At 38.4% G+C, this 21,126-nt stretch overlaps 1 protein-coding gene across 2 annotated transcripts in view; it reads left to right on the top strand.

Moving 5' to 3' along the window:
- The first annotated feature begins 9,011 nt into the window (after positions 1 to 9,011).
- IDO2 (indoleamine 2,3-dioxygenase 2) overlaps positions 9,012 to 21,126 on the top strand; it is a 56,860-nt gene continuing 44,745 nt past the window's right edge. The window contains exon 1 of one of the 2 annotated variants that reach the window (XM_072763472.1): positions 9,012 to 9,274. In XM_072763472.1, the coding sequence (XP_072619573.1) occupies positions 9,176 to 9,274 (99 nt within the window). In that variant the 5' untranslated portion in view covers positions 9,012 to 9,175. The remainder of the gene's footprint in view (positions 9,275 to 21,126) is intronic. The other variant, XM_025993638.2, reaches the window with a different exon arrangement.

Below are 21,126 nucleotides of genomic sequence, written 5' to 3'. Positions count from 1 at the left end.
TAGTGCAGCCTTCAGCCCAGGGTGTGATCCTGGAGACCCAGGATCAAGTCCCACATCGGGCTCCCTGCAGGAGCCCGCTTCTCCCTCTGCCTGTGTCTCTGCCTCTCTATGTGTGTCTCTCATGAATAAATAAATAAAATCTTAAAAAAAAAAAACAGCTCTGAGGAGCTGGGTTGAATGCACACAAGCAGATTCAAGGAAGGAAATGTAATAACATATTTCTAAGGTCAAACATCTAAAAACTACTTTAACATTATTTTTCAAATTCACTCTAACCCAATGAAATTGATGAAATCTCCCCACTCATAGCAAAATTTCACTTGATTCTGAAGAAAATATAGTAATAGTTTTTAAGTGCATAGGACACATTTTCTTCTTTATTCTCCTGTCAGTGTTTTTGCAATGAACATATATAAGTTTATAACAAAAAAAATATGAGGCTACCTGTGTAGCTGAGTCAGTTAAACATCAGACTCATGACTTGGGCTCAGGTCATGATCTCCCAGTCATGAGATCCAGGCCCACATTGGGCTCCATGCTGGGTGTGGTTCCTGCTTAAGATTCTCTCTCCCTCTCCTCTGCCCCTCCCCACTTCCCGCTAGAGTGTGCGTGCAGCGCACATTGCGTTCTCTCTCTCAAAAAAGAAAAAAAGTATGTATGCATGCATGAATGTATGCCTGCAGACCAAATACATATATGTACATAATTTTTAGGGTTGGCCAGAAAGATCATCGCGTCTTAGGAATTGATGCAGTTCAGAAAGCACTAAACTGGGAGTCAGGAGACCAAGAGGTGGGTTCCATTTTTTGCATCTATCACCTTTGTGACCTCAGGCAAGTCACTTTGTATTTCTGTACAATAAGCATACTGATTCTTGCCCTTCCTCATTCACAAGATTACTACTGAACAAAATATAGTGCTAAAGTCTTAGGAAACTATAAAGTACTACTAGAATATCAGTAAGTAAATTACTAAGGATCATTTACTGGCTCTGAGTTAAGATTTTTTCTGTCCTGTCTTCTGTTCTGATCACTCTGGCTCCACAGCTATATACCACATCAAGAGTTTCTCCTCCAGAGTTGGTTTCACCTAATTAGCAATGAATCAGCTTGACATGCAAATCATCTTTGATCCCCTCAGCCAGACTCTGCACTCACATCTTCTCTTTAAGAACATCACATATATCTGACCTGGGGGATGAAAAGTAGGTAGGGGGAAGGAGAAGCAAGGGGCATTGTCTCTAACACAGCACTGTTGTCCGATAGCTGGTAGACAGACTGAAACTGGGCTTCTTTTCCATTTTGCTATGACCTTAAAACTGCTCTAAAAATTAAAATCTATTAAAAAGAAAGCTACTATGTGAGCTCAAATAATCACTTACCTTCTCTGGTCTGTTTGTTCACATCTAAAAGATCAGAGATAGGGCAGCCCCGGTGGCCCAGTGGTTTAGCGCCGCCTTCACCCTGGGGCGTGATCCTGGAGACCCAGGATCGAGTCCCACGTCGGGCTTCCTGCATGAAACCTGCTTCTCTCTCTGCCTGTGTCTCTGCCTCTCTCTCTCTCTCTCTGTGCCTCTCAAATAAATAAGTAAATAAATAAATAAATAAATAAATAATCAGAGATCAATAGATCATTCTTAAAGTGCCTCCCAACTCTGTGATTTAATTATATGTAACCTGAAAATTCATCCATGAAAAAAAAATTAAATGACAGGCTAGGTTCTAACGGAAATTTTAAACAATATAAGTAAACATGTGTCAGTATTAGAATAGTACTGATATTTCTTTTGGATTACAAAGACAATATTTCTGTGTAATAAATATGTATATATTTGTGTATTTTACAAGTTTACAAAGTCAATGGAATTTCCTATCTACAATCTGGCTAGAAAATCAGAACAGGAACTCTTTTTCTTATTTTGTGCTGATTTTCAAAAATTATATTGGAGGTAGGATGAATGAGGAAAGGTCAATACCAGAATAACCTGCCTTTGGAAGAGAATGTCTTCTGACAAATAACACATACCAGACCCTCCAATTTTCCAAGGATGATTAAAGCCTTGTGAACTCTGGAAAGAACTCTAGTAATCATGCTAATACAACCACTTTCCACATATCCATTTCTATTTGAGAACCACTATTTTAGTCCATTGCCGAAACCCAAACTGAAGGATTAACTTGAAGGGAAGTTTCTCTCAACTTTATTCCCCTAGATTTTTAAAATTCTTTTTTTTTTTTTTTGAACAAGCTACTTTTGCTCTTATATAGTGATGTATAGTGATGATGGCACTTTCTTTCTCTCTCTGTGTGTATTATTTAAACTATTTTACCATTTCTCTATATCTAGGATCCATGGCTTTTTTTATTCTTACATCATAGCGCTTAGCAATGAGTTTAAAATATTGGCTGCTAAGAGAAGAAAAATATAAATGCTGTATTAACTCAAGCATTATTTCACTAATGTTTAAAGCTCACCTATAAGCATCAGAATTTATACCCTAATTACTCATCTGTTCAATAACCTTTTGATGGGCAAACATGGTATGCTAGTCCCTAAGCTAGATAGTAGAGATAGAAAGATTAAGGACATTAAACTTTCTTCATGATGCTCATTAGTGGGGAAAGAGACAAATGAATTAATTCAACACAATGGGATGAAAGGTATATAAATACAAACAAAGAGTGTAAGAGCAGAGATGTATAGTTCCTAACCCAGACTAGTGGGCAACAGAAAGAGAATGGGCAAAGCAGGGAGGTGGTACTGAGAAGAGTTGTCATAAGAATAGACTTCCTTAGATAAGGTAATATATGACATGAGTTTTAAAGGGTGAAGAATATATATGCAAGTGAAAGAAAGGTTAGAAATTTCAGAAAGTGAGAAGAGTTTACAAAGGACAGCAGCATAAGCATGATCTGTCTGAGGAAGTACACATAGTTCAGTATGGCTGAAGCATAAAAAAATAAGGGTGATAAGCTAGTGAAGCTAAGCTATAGCCAGCTTTAAGGGCCATGCAGTGAAGTAGTTTCAATTTATCTTGAAAACCAAGTGAAAAATTTTATTTTATTTTTAAAGATTTTATTTATTTATTCATGAGAGACATAGAGAGAGAGAGAGAGGCAAGGACACAGGCAGAGGGAGAAGCAGGCTCCATGCAGGGAGCCTGACATAGAACTCGATCCCGGGACTCCAGGATCAGGCCCTGGGCCGAAGGCAGCCACTAATCTGCTGAACCACCCAGGGATCCCAAAGTGAAATATTTTAAGCATAGAAATTATTTTATTATATCTGCATATTTGAATAAAAGTTGCCCATCACAAATAAATATTTAAATGTAGTTGAAAAGAAATATTATATGGGTAGGATAAAACAGGGGGGTCATTATAAAGGCAGGGAGATGAGTTTGGAGGTTGTAAAAGCAATTCAAGTCTCAAAATGGGAAAGCATTATGGGATTAGATTTGAAACAGAGACATCAGTTAGGGATTATGGTTTAATACTCCAACGGTAAATATCAAGGAATCAAAAACAATGTCAGCATAATTGGTAATAAAGGGAAACATAAGAAATATTAAGACAGCAGGATCAGCAAGACTGATGTTCTGTTGGATATAGTGGAGAGATGACTTCCAGGTCACCTCTAGCTCCAGAAGTACCGGGGCCCAGTTCATTGACATTCAACCTGTGCAGTCGCATAGGGTCTCACATACAGAAAGGCTTAATGCTTGACTTAATGTTTTACTGTCAGTATCTTGTAATTCTGAATAATTTTGAACAAGAATCCTTAACTTTTTATTCTCTACTAGTCCTTCACATTTATTCCTGGTTCTGGGGGATTCCATTCACCAAGACATGAAATAGATGAGGCAGATCAATTTTGTTCTTGTTATGAGAGAATAAATCGATAAGTACAGATATGACCTTTCATTAATTAGTGGACTCTGCTCAAGACCTTGTTGGAGGTTTTAAAGCCTTTGCCCCTGCCTTAGTGTTCAATGTATTAAGATTTTCATATAAAGCTTCTATAGAAGTCAAGTGAAGTCATCTATTAGACGGCAGAAGAGATTCAAATAGAAACAAAATGTTGAGAATCATCAGTCTAGAGATGATAGGCAAAGTCTTTGAATGGATGAAGTCACCCAGGGAGAGGGAACAAAGTCAGGAGAGGAAAGTTGGGATCTGAACTATGGAGACCACCGATAGTAAACTGTAACCAGAATTAACAGGAGAGAATAACCAAAGCAGAGAAGCCCTGTCCCTCATGGTTAGGAGTGGTGGCTTTCATTTTATTTTATTTTATTCTTGTTTTCATTTGTATTTATTTTTAATTTTTTTCCCTCCACCTCTCCTAGGAGTGGTGACTTTAAGGTCAGATTTTGTCTGTGATCCAGTCCTGACTCCACCACGTACAAAAAGTATGACCTTAGGCTTTTACTTAAGCTTTACAAGCTTCAGTAATACTTAATTATGGGAACAATAGCACCTAACTCACAGGGCTGAGTGAGAGTTAAATGAGATAATCCATGGAAGAAAACTTGGCACAGAAGAAAAATCAGTGAGTATTAACTACCATTTTTTTTCTTATTATTTTTAAGTACAATCAAACCAGAAGGAATGGATGTCATAGCAAATGCCAAGAAGAGAAGAGAGTTAAAAAAAAAAAAAAAAGGAAGAAAGAGAGGGAGAGAGTGGAAAATAAGAAGAAGGAGGAGAAAAAGGAGGAGGAGGAGGAGGAGATGAAGGAGAAGAAAGAAGGTGCAGCGGAGGCTGTGGCAAAATTCCAGATTCCTGCATGGTTCATCAGAAAGGAATGAAAAGTCCCACTGAATTTACAAACAAAGAAGGGATTAATGAGTTGTACAGGAATAGTCCCTGTGTACCAGCACTTTTTGGGTTGATTGTGACAAGTCAGATTCTAAACCTTAACAGTTTGAAACTGAGACTATATCTGAAATTGCCACCATTAAACATGTAAATGATATCTTGGGGCACCTAGGTGGCTTAGTTGGTTAAACCTCCAACTCTGGTCATGATCTCAGGGTTGTGAGATGGATTGAGCCCTGCATCAGGCTCATATTCAGCAAGGAGTCTCTCCCTTGCCCTCTGATCCTCCCCCTGCTTTTGCTCTTTCTCTTTCTCTCATTCAAATAAATAAATAGGCAAAATATTTAAAAACATAAAATAAAATATAAATGATCTCTTAAAAATTTCAATCAGGAATGTTTTCCTTTTCTGGATACCCCTTGTTTCATTTCCAAAAAGTTGTAATACACAGTCAAAGACAAACAGAGCCCTTGTTGCACACTAATACTATTTTAATTTGTGGTAAAGCTAATTATAGAACCCAGGACTCCGAAAATCCAAACCTTTCAGTTAGGAGAGGAAGTTCCTGTGCACAATTATATTTCAGCTACTTCCTCTTAGTAAATCAGAAAGATGTCAGGCAGGGCTTCATGGAGTGTGTAGCCACTATGTTCCTTTGGGCAGAGTAAGTCTCTGGGTTGGGGCCAGTATGAATTTCTACCTGGCATCAAGACCCTGGTTCTAAAAGTATGGAATCCACCGTGAGACTCTGAGAGACCACTCATTTAACAAATACTCCTTGAGTACCAGACACTGGACACATGCTGCTGAAGGAAGATGCAAAATTGGGTATGAATTCTTCAAGAAGCTTACAATCTAACAGAAAAAAATGAAATAAATATGTTAGTAACTGTCAAACTAGGAAGCACATGAATGTGACATGATAGATGTTCAAGGTGATTGCAGAATTTTGCACAGCTAGAAAGGTGATGAAGAGTGAGGCAATGGACATTATCAAATGCCTGATCAAGAAAACTTGAACTTTAATTTACAGTGAGGAGCTCTTTTTTATAAGATTTATTTATCTGTTTATGTATTTGAGAAAGAACACAATGGAGAGGGGCAGAGAGGAGAGAGAATCTTAAGTGCAGAGCCTCATGCATGCAGTGCTCCATCTCATGACCCTGGCCCTCAGATCAAAACCTGAGCTGAAACCAAGTTGAATGTTTAACCAGCTGGAACCCACAAGTGCCCCCCCAGTGAGGAGCTCTTGAAAGATTTTATGGTAAGACCCGAGATATTCACTAACCCACAAGTACCATAAGATTTAAACCTTGGGAGCCAGCAAGTTCAAGACTGAATATGCAGATTTGGGAACCTGGTATATAGAATTGATGGCTAAGATGAGATAAAAATACATAAGCATATTGAAGTAGAGAATAGTTGTAATAACACTACAAATATGTGTATGTTCGGGGCCAAAATTTTTTAAAAAGGAGTCAATGATTGAAATAGAAAAAGATATAATCAGAATGATAGGAAAGAAAACCAGAGAAACACATTAAAAAAGGATGTCCAGAAGGAAGCAAAAGGGTCATGATAAAAAATAGCATCTACTGTTTTCTGATAAGTGCTTCACTTAGTGGTTTCTCCTAGATTTATCCTGAAATGTCTCTGGGATAAATGTTGCTATTACCTGCAGATGTGGAAACAGAAGCTCAGAACTTTAAGCTACCTGCTAAAAAGTCTCACAGCAGGTAAGTGATAGAAATTCGCACTCAGGTAAGGCCTGGCTGGGTAAATAGAAATTCTGGACTGTGAGGGGCAAGTCAGAACTCTAATTCAATTCTTATGTGCACTCCCAGGATGACATTTGTAAGTTATTTCATTCCCGTAATTTCAGGCTTTTCATATATTTAGTGAAAGTGCTGAACTAGATAATCTATTCTATAATATTCCTTTCAATTCTGATATTTTATGATTCTATGCTTTTATGAGGTTACAATTAATTCTGGAGAGGGAGTAGAGGGAATGGATGCAAAATAACATACCGAGCATCAACAAAAATAACTGGGCCTTCTTTTCATCTGAAATTGATGGAGAGAACAAGATGATTATTAACATATAAAGTTTGAGAAGTTGCATTTATAACACTTAGAATAAAATTTCAAGACTGGCTGGGTATTTGTTTGAGGGAAAGTAGATAATTGAAAATGGCTCTCAGGTGTTTGGTGAACCATAAATTAGGCTACTTTTGACATACAACTTTTAAAGTTGAACATTCCATGGGAACTGTTCAATAAATGATTAGAGAATTTCCTGCTGTTAGCATTTTTTTTTTAAGATTTATTTATTTAGTGACTCCCAGGTGGCCCAGTGATTTAGCACCTGCCTTTGGCCCATGGTGTGATCCTCGAGACCCGGGATCAAGTCCCACATCAGGCTCCCTGCATGGAGCCTGCTTCTCCCTCCGCCTGTGTTTCTGCCTCTCTCTCTGCCTCTCAAGAATAAATAAATAAAATCTTAAAAAAAAAGATTTATTTATTTGATATAGAGAGAAAGAGTACAATGGAGAGCAGAGAGGGGATGAGAGGGAGGGGGAAAGAATCTCAAGCAGACTCCAAACTGGAGCCAGCTTGGGACTAGATCCCACCATCCTGAGATCATGACTTGAACTGAAACCAAGAGTCTCATTCTCAACCCTGAACCACCTAGGCAAGCTTTAGCTTTCTATTTATCCTAGAGAAAGAGAGGAAGGAAACTATGTGTTTAGATAAATTAGCTTCCAAATAAATTTGTTTTACGGGAGTGGATGGTTAAGTGTCTAACTTCAGCTCAGTTCATAATCTCCAGTTCTTGGGGTCAAGCCCCGGGTAGGGCTCCCCACTTGGTGGGGAGTAGGCTTATTCCTCTCCCTTTCCCTCTGCTCCTCCCCCAACTCATGCACATGCTCTCACTCTCTCTCAAATAAATAAAACCTTTAAAAATATATATAAAATAATTTGTTTACAACTTCCTTTCCTATGTTCAGGGTCCATTTGGCAAAAGGCAAAGTCTTCAGAATTTCCATAGTGTAGATCTATGACTTGGAACTCATAAGTGGGCTCTGTAGTTAAGTGAATTCAAACTGTGAGAGCATTTTTGACAGATAACCTGGTAGCTTGATCCGGTAAACACAGCAATGGCTTGGAAGTCAAGTTATTTCAGCTCCAGTCCTCACCTGCCAATAATTAGTGTAGTGACCATAGACAGGGTTATTTACATGTGTGTGCCTCAGTTTACTAGTCTGTAAAACTGGTAAAATTAGTAGCTACTTCATAGGTAAAATCACCTATCTTAGTGGTAGGTTCTCAAAAGATGGTGGATATAGGTAGAGGGTTAAATCAAATAATGTGTTCCGGCTCTTAAGTTTGTTAATATCCACTACCTCATTTGTTAAACTTAAGAATATATATGTCCTCCTTATTGTGATTAAAGATTTCAAAAAAAATATTAAATATTATTTCTTAAAGAAATCAAAGCAATTGTATTTTACAGTATGTTGTTCAGTATGTTAGAGCATGTCATTGTTCAGAACCCTTTGAGATTCTGACATGCATTTAGAGTCTTCCCCTCTTCTCCAGTCACCACCAACCACTGAAATTTCTGTCTAAATATAACTAACTTCCAGTGTTAATAATAGGGATCAAGACCTAGTGTGTCGAAAGTCATTGTGGACCAGGTTATTTCAGGGTATTTGGGATAAGCCATGACCATAGTTCTAGTTCATTTCCCCTTTTCCAAAGGAGAACAAATTTGTCTCTGGATTTATTTGTTTGTTTGTTTGTTTGTTTATTTATTTATTTATTTTTGTCTCTGGATTTAAAGACAATCTTCTCATAGTACATGTGTGTGAAAGAAAGGGAGGTTTTTGTTTGTTGTTTTTTCTATTGTGATTTTGTTTCCCTGCGGTTTTTTTTTTTAAGATTTTTTATTTATTCATTCATGAAAGATACAGAGAGAGAGGCAGAGACATAGGCAGAGGGAGAAGTAGGCTCCACACAGGGAGTCCGATGCGAGACTCGATCCTGGGTTTCCAGGATCACGCCCTGGGTGGAAGGCAGCGCTAAACCGCTGAGCTACCCGGGCTGCCCATGTTTCCCTGTTTTGTAATTAGCAGTCTGTAAGTGTTTACTCAGCCTTGTGTCAGATAAAGTTTGTGGCAGTCTGGAATTCAACCTCAGATCAAGGTTCTCCTCTGTTGCTGAGACACTACAGAATTAACTCCAGTGGGAAAATACTATTCTGAAGCTCCCTTACCCTGGGTCTTTGATAAAATATTGAAGTAGTGGACACTCAGGAACTGAGACTTTAGTGTAGATACTTCAAACAAAATTATGGAGCCTCCAAGTCAGAATTTGAAGACAGCACCATTATTATCTCTAAGAAGATTTCATATTTCTGAAGATTATGGTTTTCTTCTTCCAAATCCTTTGGTAAGTATAGAGCCTTGGACCAGGACACAATAGGTTTCTCAGGATGCTGATTTGTTGGTTCCTTTGTTTGCTTAATTTATGTGGTTGTCAGGGGACAGGTAATATAAATACCTGGGAAAAGATTCTACGAATAACTCAAAGTGTAATTATGAACAAAAGGAAAGTGACAGCCACAGCACTCAAACAGAATGTTTTAACACCAGTTGTTTTTAATAGATTGTCAATTAGTCCAGTAAACATATGAGCAAATCTGTAGTTACCAAGGAAAAGACAGAACTTAGAGATCAATTAAGGGAGTAAATCAGTTTATCGGGGCTTACTAGTAGGAGAGCAAAAAGTTCATAGGAGGCCATCAGTACTTTGGGCCTTGGTGAGAAGAATCAAATATTCACAGACATTGCTGAGAAGAGGAAGTAACCCTTGAGAACTAACAATACCTATTTCTTAACTCTCCTAAAGGTACAACCTGTAATACAATTGTTTCATCACTTAACTTTTACCAACACTGTTTACTCTCTGAACGTGGTCCAAAGCCAAGATGTTAAGACTGTAAGAGGCTTTAGAAACCATCTGATCCAGGGCAGCCCAGGTGGCTCAGCGGTTTAGCGCTCCCTTCAGTCCAGTGTGTGATCCTGGAGTCCCAGGATCGAGTCCCATGTTGGGCTCCCTGCATGGAGCTTACTTCTCCCTCCGCTTGTGTCTCTGCCTCTTTCTCTATATTTGTCTGTGTCTCTCATGAGTAAATAAATATAAATCTAAGAAAGAAAGAAAGAAACCATCTGATCCCAACTTCCTGCTTTTGAATTTAGCTAGCTGAAGCCCAGAGAAGTAACTTGCCAAAGCCATATGAGTGTCAAAAGTAGAACTAGTACTCAGGACTCTCAACATCTTTTTTTCTACTACATCACATAGATAACGGCCAAAACTATTTGGTTGAGAATCTAGAGGTCCAATATTGTAGTTACTGCAATAGCTTAATAGATCCAATTGCTCCCCCCACAATAAGCCTAATTTGTCATTTAAATATGATTAAAGAATGGTCTAGAATTCAATGAGCTTTTATTGAATACCCACTGTAATGCTTATTTACTTTCAATTGTTGTTTGGGGAACACAGATTAAGACATCATCTATTCATTGGTCCCAAAAGCTGTCTGTTAAGCCGTTAGTTGAGGGAACAAGCCACAGATCTGCAAGTAACTTGAACGTTAGAAGTAATGATTTCAGGGTGTTATGGAGAGTAGGGTTGTAGCCCTGAGTACAGAATGTATTCTCTTACTGCTGGTATGGTGCCCAAGAATTTGCATTTGCAAGGACTTACAGGGTTCCTAAGTTATGGGTCTTTCAGGGCTAAAGCAGGAAAGTCCTGGGTAAACCAGAATGTGTCAGTCATCCTGACTTGCACTTACTAACTCTTGTAACCCTGTGTGAATCACAAGCACTGACCCTCAGTTTTCACACAGAGTGGATGCAGATCTAGTGCCACTCCCACTGGATTACTGTGGAATAAAGCCCTTTAATAAATTTAGTGCAAGACTAGAAACAGTTCTCCTGACCCTCAGTCCAATGTTCATTAAAAACTCCATTCTGTGTGGAAAACTTGATTTGGGAATATTCCTATCATCCCTGGTTCACAGGCAAGAAAAGACCAATAGGCTAACACTTATTGAGATTAAATATGTACACTAAGCAGAGGAAAAATAATATTATAAAGTATGTAACTTTATCGCACCATGATCATCGACTTTTCCTCTGTTTCCTCGTTGATAAATAAGAAAACTAGATGAGAAACAATAACAGGTATCAAGCGCTCATAATGTCCTGAGCCAGATCATGTCTGTCTTGTGATTTGGCTAATGGATACCCCCTGACAAGAAATTTCCATTCCTAAGTTCATGTAAAAAATTCCCTGGCAAACCGGGCCTACTTTATTATAGTAGTCCTATGTCAGATTTCTGGAAATGTAATTCTGTGTTTCACTTTTAGTTTCCTTTGATTTCTGTGAAAATTTTAAACTTCCCTATTTCTAGCACAAGATGAGAGAAGGAAGTTTTCATCAGAATCTGCCCCCAGGTTGCTCCATCCCTTAGGAGGGATTTGGTCACCAGAGGTACCAAGCAGCAGTGGTGTTGAAACTGATCACGAATTAGGAAATATCTGTCACTGACTTTGCTAAGGGTACAAATAGGTTTTGCTTTCCTTTTAGTTTAAAGGCAAATGATCAGAGAGCTGTTCCATCATGTCAACTGGCCCAAAGTTACTCTTTCAGCGAGCTTAGATGCTTACTATGAATATTTACTTTGAAGTTTGTCTGAATAAAACAGTCAAGCTAATGAACAAGCAAATATTAGGGCTTTAGGGGAGGGGGCTTATTTGCTTTTAAATACTGTACCCCACGGATTCTATCCACTCTCAAACATTTCCAGGGGATAGCGTTTCAGTGTGGAAAATGTATACCTGCAGACTCCTGTCCATAAACATGCCACAAAAATTCTTTGCCAGATCATGTGTCCTGTGCATGTGTATGTGTGTTTGGGTGGATGTGGGGGGCGGGGAGTAATTTTTCTTCAGACTTAAAGAATACAAGGAAATCAGCTTGGCAGGAAAGGAGGGGCTCAGGGCAGATTATAGCTGTAGATTAGATCAGTATGGAACAGAGATCTCCAATTTTAGGCTCAAGAATTTGGATTTCACAAATCTGGCAAATGACATAATGAAACTGGCATTTGAATTTTTTTCTAGTAGAATGTTAAGTGTGTTGTGCCCAAGATTGCGAATCTGAGAAACCACAAGGAGCCGACACTGATGCAAACACACGAGGGTTTATTTACAAGCTTGAGCTTGGGTCCAAGTATACACGACACAGCAGCAGAGCAGGGACTTGGACCCGTGGTGGGTTTCAGCTTAGTTTTAAGGGCTGGTCTAGGGGACCTCCAGAAGGGCTGGAGCAACTCCTCAAGTTCTGTTTACATTCTGATATGGGGCTTTCAAGGGCATTGAGCTCTGTTCTTATTCTAATATGGGGCTTCCTGCCCTTGGCTTGGGCTCTGTTCTTATTCTAATATGGGACTTTCTAGAACGTTAAGCTGTAAACTGTTTTTTTTCCTGTAACTGAAGTAATATAAATTTCAGCCCTTATTCACGGGTCCCTGGGATGGTTGTACTTGTGCTAACGCAGATCTTAAAGTGGAATGGCCTTAATTTTCTCCACAAAGTGCAGGGTGGGTGAGAGCACCAGTTCCTCGACTGAACACCAAAATCACTCGAGGAGCTTTAAAAAATACTGATATCAGAGCCCCAACCCAACAGTTAATTTGAAATCTCTAGCCTAAATGACTCAGTACTTGAAAGGCACAGAATGCATCGAGGACAGTGCAGGTCCAGGTGAGAGATGAGGGTCTACACTTGAGAGACTGGCTATAGTAATAAAGGTGTTGTGGCTTGAGTAGAGCTTGGAAGTAATTTAAATACAAAAACAAAGGATCCTTTTATGAACATAAACATCTCATAAACTATTTACTTTGATCTACATGGGCAGGAAAAATGCTTAATTCCTTTCTTTTTCTTTCTTTCTTTCTCTTCTTTCTCTTTTCTTTTTTTCTTTCTTTCTTTCTTTCTTTCTTTCTTTCTTTCTTTCTTTCTTTCTTTCTTCTTCTTCTTTCTTTCTTTCTTTCTTCTTTCTTTCTTCTTTCTTTCTTTCTTTCTTTCTTTCTTTCTTTCTTTCTTTCTTTCTTTCTTTCTTTCTTTCTTTCTTTCTTCTTTTTCTTTTAAACAGTTCCAAACTAAAGAATTAGTTCCCAAGCATCATCCAGAAATGACTTATAAATGAAGAAGAAATTATGAGATTAGAATATCACCATCTCTCAGAATGTACCAAATGCAAGGTATAGCTACTACAGAAAAGGCCACCAACAGCCCCCCTTCATTACTCACTCCTGCTCCAAGTACTTCTTGAGAGCCAGCTGGCACTGTGGTGGATGCTGGTGGCATGTGAGAGAAGTGAAGTATTGCTCTGGCAATTCTGGTCTACTGGGGGTGCTGCTCTAATGGGGCAGACAGGATGATCAGGGAAATCACAGAGTATGCAAGATAATTACCATTAGGGGAAACCTCCTGATCAGAGAAAAGCTTTGCTGAGTCCAGCCTGAAGGAAGCCTCAGGGGGAAAGAATGGGAGCAGACAAGGAATTCTGAGCTGAGGTCAGTTGTAAGTCTGGTGTTGTCCCTGACTCCAACTGTCTTTTGAATGTGGGCTGTGCTGTAGGTGTCAGAGGAGGGGGAAAATGTGATCTGACCAGTTCTTGTTAAGCAGGTTCTGAAGGGGGTTATGGGGAGGGCATATTTCAAGGGCAAAATCTGTCGGGTGACGGATATTGGAGAGGCAGTAACAGCCTGGAGATAAACGCACCAGCAGGAATGGAAAGGAGGCAGGAGCATAATGCCTCTCATCTGGAATGAGGGGAGGGTGCTCTTTATCAAAGGGATTCTATTGCTGAACGGGTATTTAGCTGAAGGAAGAGCACTATGATGCCAAAGGGTCTACAGGATGACCTATAGGCAATAGTAGAAGGGACTAAAGCTGTTCTGAAGAAGAGAAAGTTTAAGGGTGGTTGGGAGGACAGGAGTGATCCTGTTGCACACCAGAAGTGACAGGAAAAGCTTCCTGGAGAAGACAGAACTTGAACAAGTTCGGAGGGTTAATTGGTAGGTTTGGATAGACAGAGGGAACTCCTTGACATGATCATCTTACCTGAACATAGTTTTAATACTCTTGCATTTGGTTTGTCATATTTCATTTTCTTCTGAGATTGTTTTGGTAGCATTACTTACCATTTATTTGGTTTTCTTCTTAGTTTAATTTTGATCAATATATATTGAACATATTTTACGTGCCAAAAAAATATATCACCATCTTATCAAACCCAGTGAAACAATGAATGGAGGAAAGAATCATCAATGGCTGCTCACAACCAGACATTATGCATCTCCTAATAGAAGTACATGTTCCTCACTGCCTATGAACTATTCCTGCCAAAAATTCCAGTGTGGTTGGCAGAGCTTCTGATGGCTCCGTGTTTTCAAAGATGACATTTGTCCAGGGCTCAGAAGTTCTCACTGTTTGGCAATAAACCCCTAACTGGTCCTCCAGCAAAAGAACACCAATAACCAAAAACCAAAAACCAAAAAAGATAAGCCCACAAAAAACAAACCCACAGGGCAGCCCCGGTGGCTCAGCGGTTTAGCGCTGCCTTGGGCCCAGGGCGTGATCCTGGAGACCCGGGATCGAGTCCTACATCAGGCTCCCTGCATGGAGCCTGCTCCTCCCTCTGCCCGTGTCTCTGCCTCTCTCTCTCTGTGTCTCATGAGTAAATAAATAAAATCTTAAAAAAAAACCCACAGATAAACAAACTGAATATTGCTGAAAGGGAGGTGGGTGGGGGATGGGTGGGTGGGTGATGGGCCTCAGGAGGGTACTTGATGGAATGAGCACTGGATATTATATGCAACTGATGAATCACTAAATTCTACCCCCGAAACTAATAATGCACTATATGTTAACTAAACCGAATTTAAATAAAAATTTTTTAAAAAAGGAAAAGGGAAACTTTAAGTTTTTCATGAAGCAGAAAAAGGGGACTGGTGCCAATAGTTATAGGGACTTTGGGAACTTTTTTCTTTTTGGAAAATTTTTTTCATTTTTTAATTCAAATTTTAGATAATTAACATACAGCCCATTATTGGTTTCTGGAGTAGAATGCAGTGATTCATCACTTATATATGATACCTGGTGCTCATTATAACATGTCCTCTTTAACACCCATCACACGTTTAGCCCATTCCCCTGCCCACTTCCCTCCATCAACCCTCAGATTGTTCTCTATCATTAAGAGTTTCTTATGGCTTGTTTCCTTCTCTCTCTTTTTTTCTTTTCCCTCTTCCCCTATGTTCATCTGTTTTCTTAAACTCCACATATGAGTGAAATCATATGGTATTTGTCTTTCTGACTTACTTCACTTAGCATAATACATTGTTTCCATACATGTCATTGCAAATGGCAAGATTTAATTTTTTTGATGGATGGGTAATATTCATTATATATATATACACATATATAAACCACATCTTCTTTATCTATTTATCAGTTGATGGACATTTGGGTTCTTTCCATAGTTTGGCTATTTTTGATAATGTTGCTATAAACATCAGAGTCCTTCCCATTCTGTAGGCTGCCTTTTAGTTTTGTTCATTGTGTCCTCCACTGTGCAGGAGGTTTTTATCTTGAAGTCCCAATAGCTTGTTGAACTTTATTCTTTGCAGGGATCAAATAACTATTTAGGAAAAATAGATACATATATACTCTCCTGTAGAAATTCAAAACCCTTGGTAGAAGCAGTGGACTCCAGGTGCTTAGAAAGAGGAGTAGAAAAATAATTGCCTCAGTGCTTTTTTTATAGCATCGGAGGCTGTAGTTTCCAGACATAAGTTGTAGGTACGAAATATTCAGATATTTCCCTGAGAAATCTATTGCTACTTCCCCTAGTTTCTGGGGCATATCTGATCATGTTGAAGGGAGATTTGAGGTGGTGAGGATAATATAGTAGAGATAGAGACAAAGAGATTACATTTCATAATAGTTAATGTAGGTCAATAAGGAAAAATGTGTTTGGGGGCAGGGAGGTTGGATGAGGTTTGGATTTACGTGCCAAAATTAAGGAACCAACAAAGGTAAGTAGAGACAAAGGGGAAAGCTGTGGACGGAGATAAGGAAGTAGAAGCAGAGATAGCCAAGACAGTCCTCTGGAAACTGGAATTTTAAACAATGATGCCACTCAGAGCTTTCTCATGGGGAGACCAGCTGATAGATGCTAAGAAAGAATGAAAATTGGCCATAAGAAAATACAAATCCTCCTTTCATTCAAAATGAGGCTTGGGCATTTATTAGTTTCCCAGTACTGCTATGACAAAATTACCACAGTTTTGGTCTCTTAAAACAACAGAAATTCTTTTTCTCACAGAGTGCTGGAGAGCAGAAGTCTCAAGTCAGGGTGTCAGCAGGACTAGTTTCCCTCCAGCGGCTCTTATAGGAGAATCCCTCCTGGCCTTTCCTATTGGCCTGTGGCTCCAGCTGTTATCACTTTCATGACAGAATAACTCCACTCTCTGTGTCCATCTTGATGTGGCCTTCTTTGTGTCTGTCTTCTTCTTCCTGTCTATGTCTTCTAAGACACTTGTCATTGAAGCCACCCTAATCCAAGACGATCTCATCTTGCAATTATTAACTAAACTACATCAAAAAGACCCTTTTTCCAAATAAGGTTGCTTTCACAGTTTCCAAGTGGATCCTTCCTTCCTTCCTTCCTTCCTTCCTTCCTTCCTTCCTTCCTTCCCTCCTTCTTTCTTTTCTTCCTCTCTCCTCTTTCAATTTTTGTTCTTTCATTCTTTCTTTCTTTTTGGAGGAGGCATACATCCAATCCACCATGGGGAGTGAGATGAAAAGATAAGGCATTAGAGGGAGAGAGGGGCCTGGGCAACCAGAACTATGATTGTCCTAAGACCTGACCACACATGCATGGGAGGGTGAAGACAATGAAAAGCAGAGTGCAAGATATTAAGCAGTCAACAAGACACAAGGACCGTTAAATATTGGCCAGTTTTGTCAGCATAATGTTAGCTCATGTTCATCAATATGACCTCAATATATTCTGAAGAAAAGGCACATCCTCGGCTGCAAAATTGTACCTTTAAAGTCAGAGGAAAGTTAGAATATGAAAAACCATCATATGGGCAGTAATTGTGTGACCATGGTTACATGGGAAAGAAGTGGTTCTTCTCCTGCATGAATTTAAAAGGACACACTAGAATCATATTTCTGAAACTGTGGCCTTTGCAGTAGGATGAGGGAAAAGGTACAAAGACATATTCTTGAAAGTGCATGAATACTTGCATGTGGTTTTCTTCCTCTGCCTAGAAATAAAAACAAATGTTGTGATGATAATTTGTGATTGAAAAATGTTTCCATAAAATTGGATTTTAGTTTCTTTCATCATTTTTCCCAACTGAAGTCTTTGGATCCTTGGGAAATTATTCTCTGGGGTCCATGATGTTTCTTCTTATAAAACAATTCTAGTTAAGAAATAGTAGATAGTTGACATAACAAATTCTGATGAATGGCATAAGCAAACTCTCTAAGAGTCATAGTGATTTGAGTTTGAATTCTAGCTGAAACTCATCAGTTTTAAAACTAACAAGTTGTATTTAATCTCTCTGACCCTGTTTTTTTTTCTACATGAGGATAACATTTCGTGGGTATGCTGTAAGAATGAAAGTAAGAACTCAGTAAGATTAGATATTACTGATCTGTAAAGCCCTTAATATTTTGACACTCCGGTTTGAGTCTAAAACTCAATTCTAGGCCAGACTAGGCCCTGGGGGCTTACTGACAACAGGAGAAGTTAGGATCATATAGCCCAGAATTTCTAAGTCATGACCAATTTGAAATAGAATATTTGATCCCATTTCATTCCATAATTATGCCAATTTTTATCAAACTATATGTTTTTTTTAATTTTTATTTATTATTTATGATAGTCACACACAGAGAGAGAGGCAGAGACATAGGCAGAGGGAGAAGAAGGCTCCATGCATTGGGAGCCTGACGTGGGATTCGATCCAGGGTCTCCAGGATTCGATCCAGGGTCTCCAGGATCACGCCCTGGGCCAAAGGCAGGGGCTAAACCGCTGCGCCACCCAGGGATCCCCAAACTATGTGTTTTAATTTGATTTTGAAACATGGTTGCCATGAATATCTCCCGACAGCTTTTAATAACATCTTACAGTTTTATTATTGATCAGTATCTCTCAATTATATATAATCTCAAGGTAATAAGTCTCATAAATTGACAATCCATCGTTTGCTATTTTACTTCACATTTATTTTAACTGTTCATTTATTTTTAATCTTTAGAAATTGGGAGACTACGGAAGTATGGAAGCTTATCATTAGCCACAATGAATGATTTTACAAAAAACACATGTTCTAAATGTGGCTATTTTATTACAAAATTAATAAAAACATTAAACAATTTTTTAAAATTTATTCTTGAGAGACAGAGAGAGAGAGAGAGAGAGAGAGAGGCAGAAAAACAGGCAGAGGGAGGAGCAGGCTCCATGCAGGGAGCCTGACATGGGACTCGATCCCGGGTCTCCAGGATCACGCCCTGGGCCAAAGGCAGGCACTAAACCGCTGAGCCACCTGGGCTGCCCAATAAAAACATATTAAATAAATATTAGAAAAATTTAAAAATGTATGAAACATTACTCCTGGCTCCACAGAATCAAAATACCTTTGGAAAACAAGAATAACAACAACAAAAAAACAAAATACCCTCACTGTTTGAAGGTAATTTACTTAAGAGTGTGTATATCTGGGTATTTGCTTGTGTGTGTGTGTGTGTGTGTGCATGCATGCGTGTGCAAAGTTGTAAAGTTGTTATCCTGTTGTATATCCAAACCTGAGCTCTGCATGCTTAACTTGATACTATAAAATAAACTTTTGCCTAAAACTAATGTCTTAATAACATAATTTTAATGGTTTCATCAAATCTCATTTGCATGATATAACACTGCAATTTAAATGGGGTTAAACATTTTGGTTAGTTTCAATTTCCTCTCATAAATAAAACTGAAATGGAAAACTGTGTGTCTATTCCACCCTTTATGTTTTAATTCAAACTAAACCATTTGCACAAAAATTCTCTATCTTGTTCCTGAAAATAACTTATCACTAGCTAATTTTGAAGGCAGTTGTTTAGAACTTTCTTTTTCTTTTTAAGATTGTATTTATTTGTGAGAGACACAGAGAGAAGCAGAGACATAGGCAAAGGGAGAAGCAGGCTCCTCACAGGGGTCCTGATGTGGGACTCGATCCCAGATTCCAGGATCACAAGCTGAGCTGAAGGCAGACGCTCAGCACTGAGCCACTCTGGCGTCCCTGTTTAGAGCTCTTCTGCAAACTTCTTTCTTATCTACAACCATTTGCTCTCTCTCTCTTTCTCTCTCTCTCTCTCATCAAATTAATGACCTCTGGATTTACTATTCTTTCTCTTTTCTAATTTTCTTTTTACTGGCATTTTATTCATTGTTTTCAATTTAGTATTTTTTCACTATTTTCTACATTTAAAGGAACTTAAGTAGATGCTTAGAAAACAATAGGAGACCAAAACAAAAGATTTGGGCATTCTAGATAGACTAATTATTTTAGTGCCAATTAAAAGTTATAATTTGTATTATTTGTCTAGTGTTTATTATGGAGAATGACTGTGTTCTAGGTGGAGAGAGGGACCAGAGAAGGAGAACTGCTCTTTATGGGAGCTGCTATCCATAGCTACTCAGCTTCGGTCTCAAATCTATTTAACCATCCATCGGGGAGGGGGAGGAAACAACAACAATAAAAAAAAAAAAAAAAGAAAATGTTTATTGTCAAGTCCCTTCTCTTTACAAGGCGTTTTAGCCATTATTTACTGTTACTCTGGTATATCCTCCAGCAGCTTATGAAAATATTCTCTCCAAAAATCTTCTATATTCTTTGTCTAGATTTTCCTGATTTCGTGCATAATAATAACTTTCTAATGTTAAAATATACTCACGGTAATGCTCAAAATTGATTGGTCTTTTAACATACTATTGAATTCAGTTTGATAATATTTTATTTAAGTATTATCCTTTTGTATTCATAAATACCAGTAGTGTTATTCTTTCAAGGACTACTCCTGAGGTTATGTTATCTTCATAAGGTGCATTAGATGCTGTCTTGTTTTTCTATGCTCCAGAACAGAAAATAAATCATAATTCTGGAGACTAGAGAAATTTTAGTAAGCTTTAATTACATTTTCCATTTTTTCTATGCTTATTAAGATTCCTACTTCTAGATAAAAAAGACCAATCTTTTACAGTGTTCGAAATGCTGACTCAATACAGATTTTCAAATGTATCAGCAAAATATATTTATACCATTTTCCTGTATTTTATTAAGGGTTGAGTTTTCTTGGGACGCCTGGGTGGCTCAGTGGTTGAGTGTCTGTTTTTGGCTCAGGTCGTGATCCCAGGTCTAAGGATCGAGTCCAACATCAGGCTCCCTGCATGAAGCCTGCTTCTCCCTCTGCCTATGTCTCTGTGTCTCTCATGAATAAATAAAACAATTTTTTTTAAAGTTGAGTTTCCTTATTTCCTATTACAACTCCTTTATAATATATAATAATATAATAGTAGTAATTACTATTTAGTAAATTCTTACTTGGTACTCCACCTGTGTTAACCTTAACTACGTTTTTCTTACCTCAGCCTCACAATAATCTTCAATATTTACAAAAATTCATTTGAGAATGAGTGGATTCAGCTTTGTCTCTGAAATGTATCTCCTCGCTATCCACCCTCGTGTAATCCACCATCACTTTCCTTTGGGCTATTGCCTTCCACTTTGTCTCATTTCCACTTTTGCGCAGCCAGGCAACACTGGAAGGCAGTCAGAGTGACTTTTTAAGAGGAAAATCCAGCCACACCCCCACACCCCTCTGCTCTTTAAAACTCTCTTGCTGCTTTTTAGAACAAAACCAGATGTTCTGGTGTAGCCTGCAAGTCCCCTCATGCTGCTTATCTATCTCTTCAAAGCCATCCAGTAATTTCTTTGACCTCGCTTGATTTTGCTGCAGTGTCAGATGGCTTCTTTCCATTGACACTTAAATATTTTATTTCATTTATAGCTATCTCCTTCAAATTCTGGTAGTTTAAATTCTAATTTTTGCAATATTCATATTGTCACCCAGCTTTGCTGATATTCTCCTGGTTTATTTTCATT

Source organism: Vulpes vulpes, chromosome 7 (genome assembly GCF_048418805.1).
Source record: "Vulpes vulpes isolate BD-2025 chromosome 7, VulVul3, whole genome shotgun sequence".
Lineage (NCBI taxonomy): Eukaryota > Metazoa > Chordata > Mammalia > Carnivora > Canidae > Vulpes > Vulpes vulpes.
Note: the sequence above shows the minus strand (reverse complement) of the source record. Positions and strands in the feature narration are given on the sequence as shown.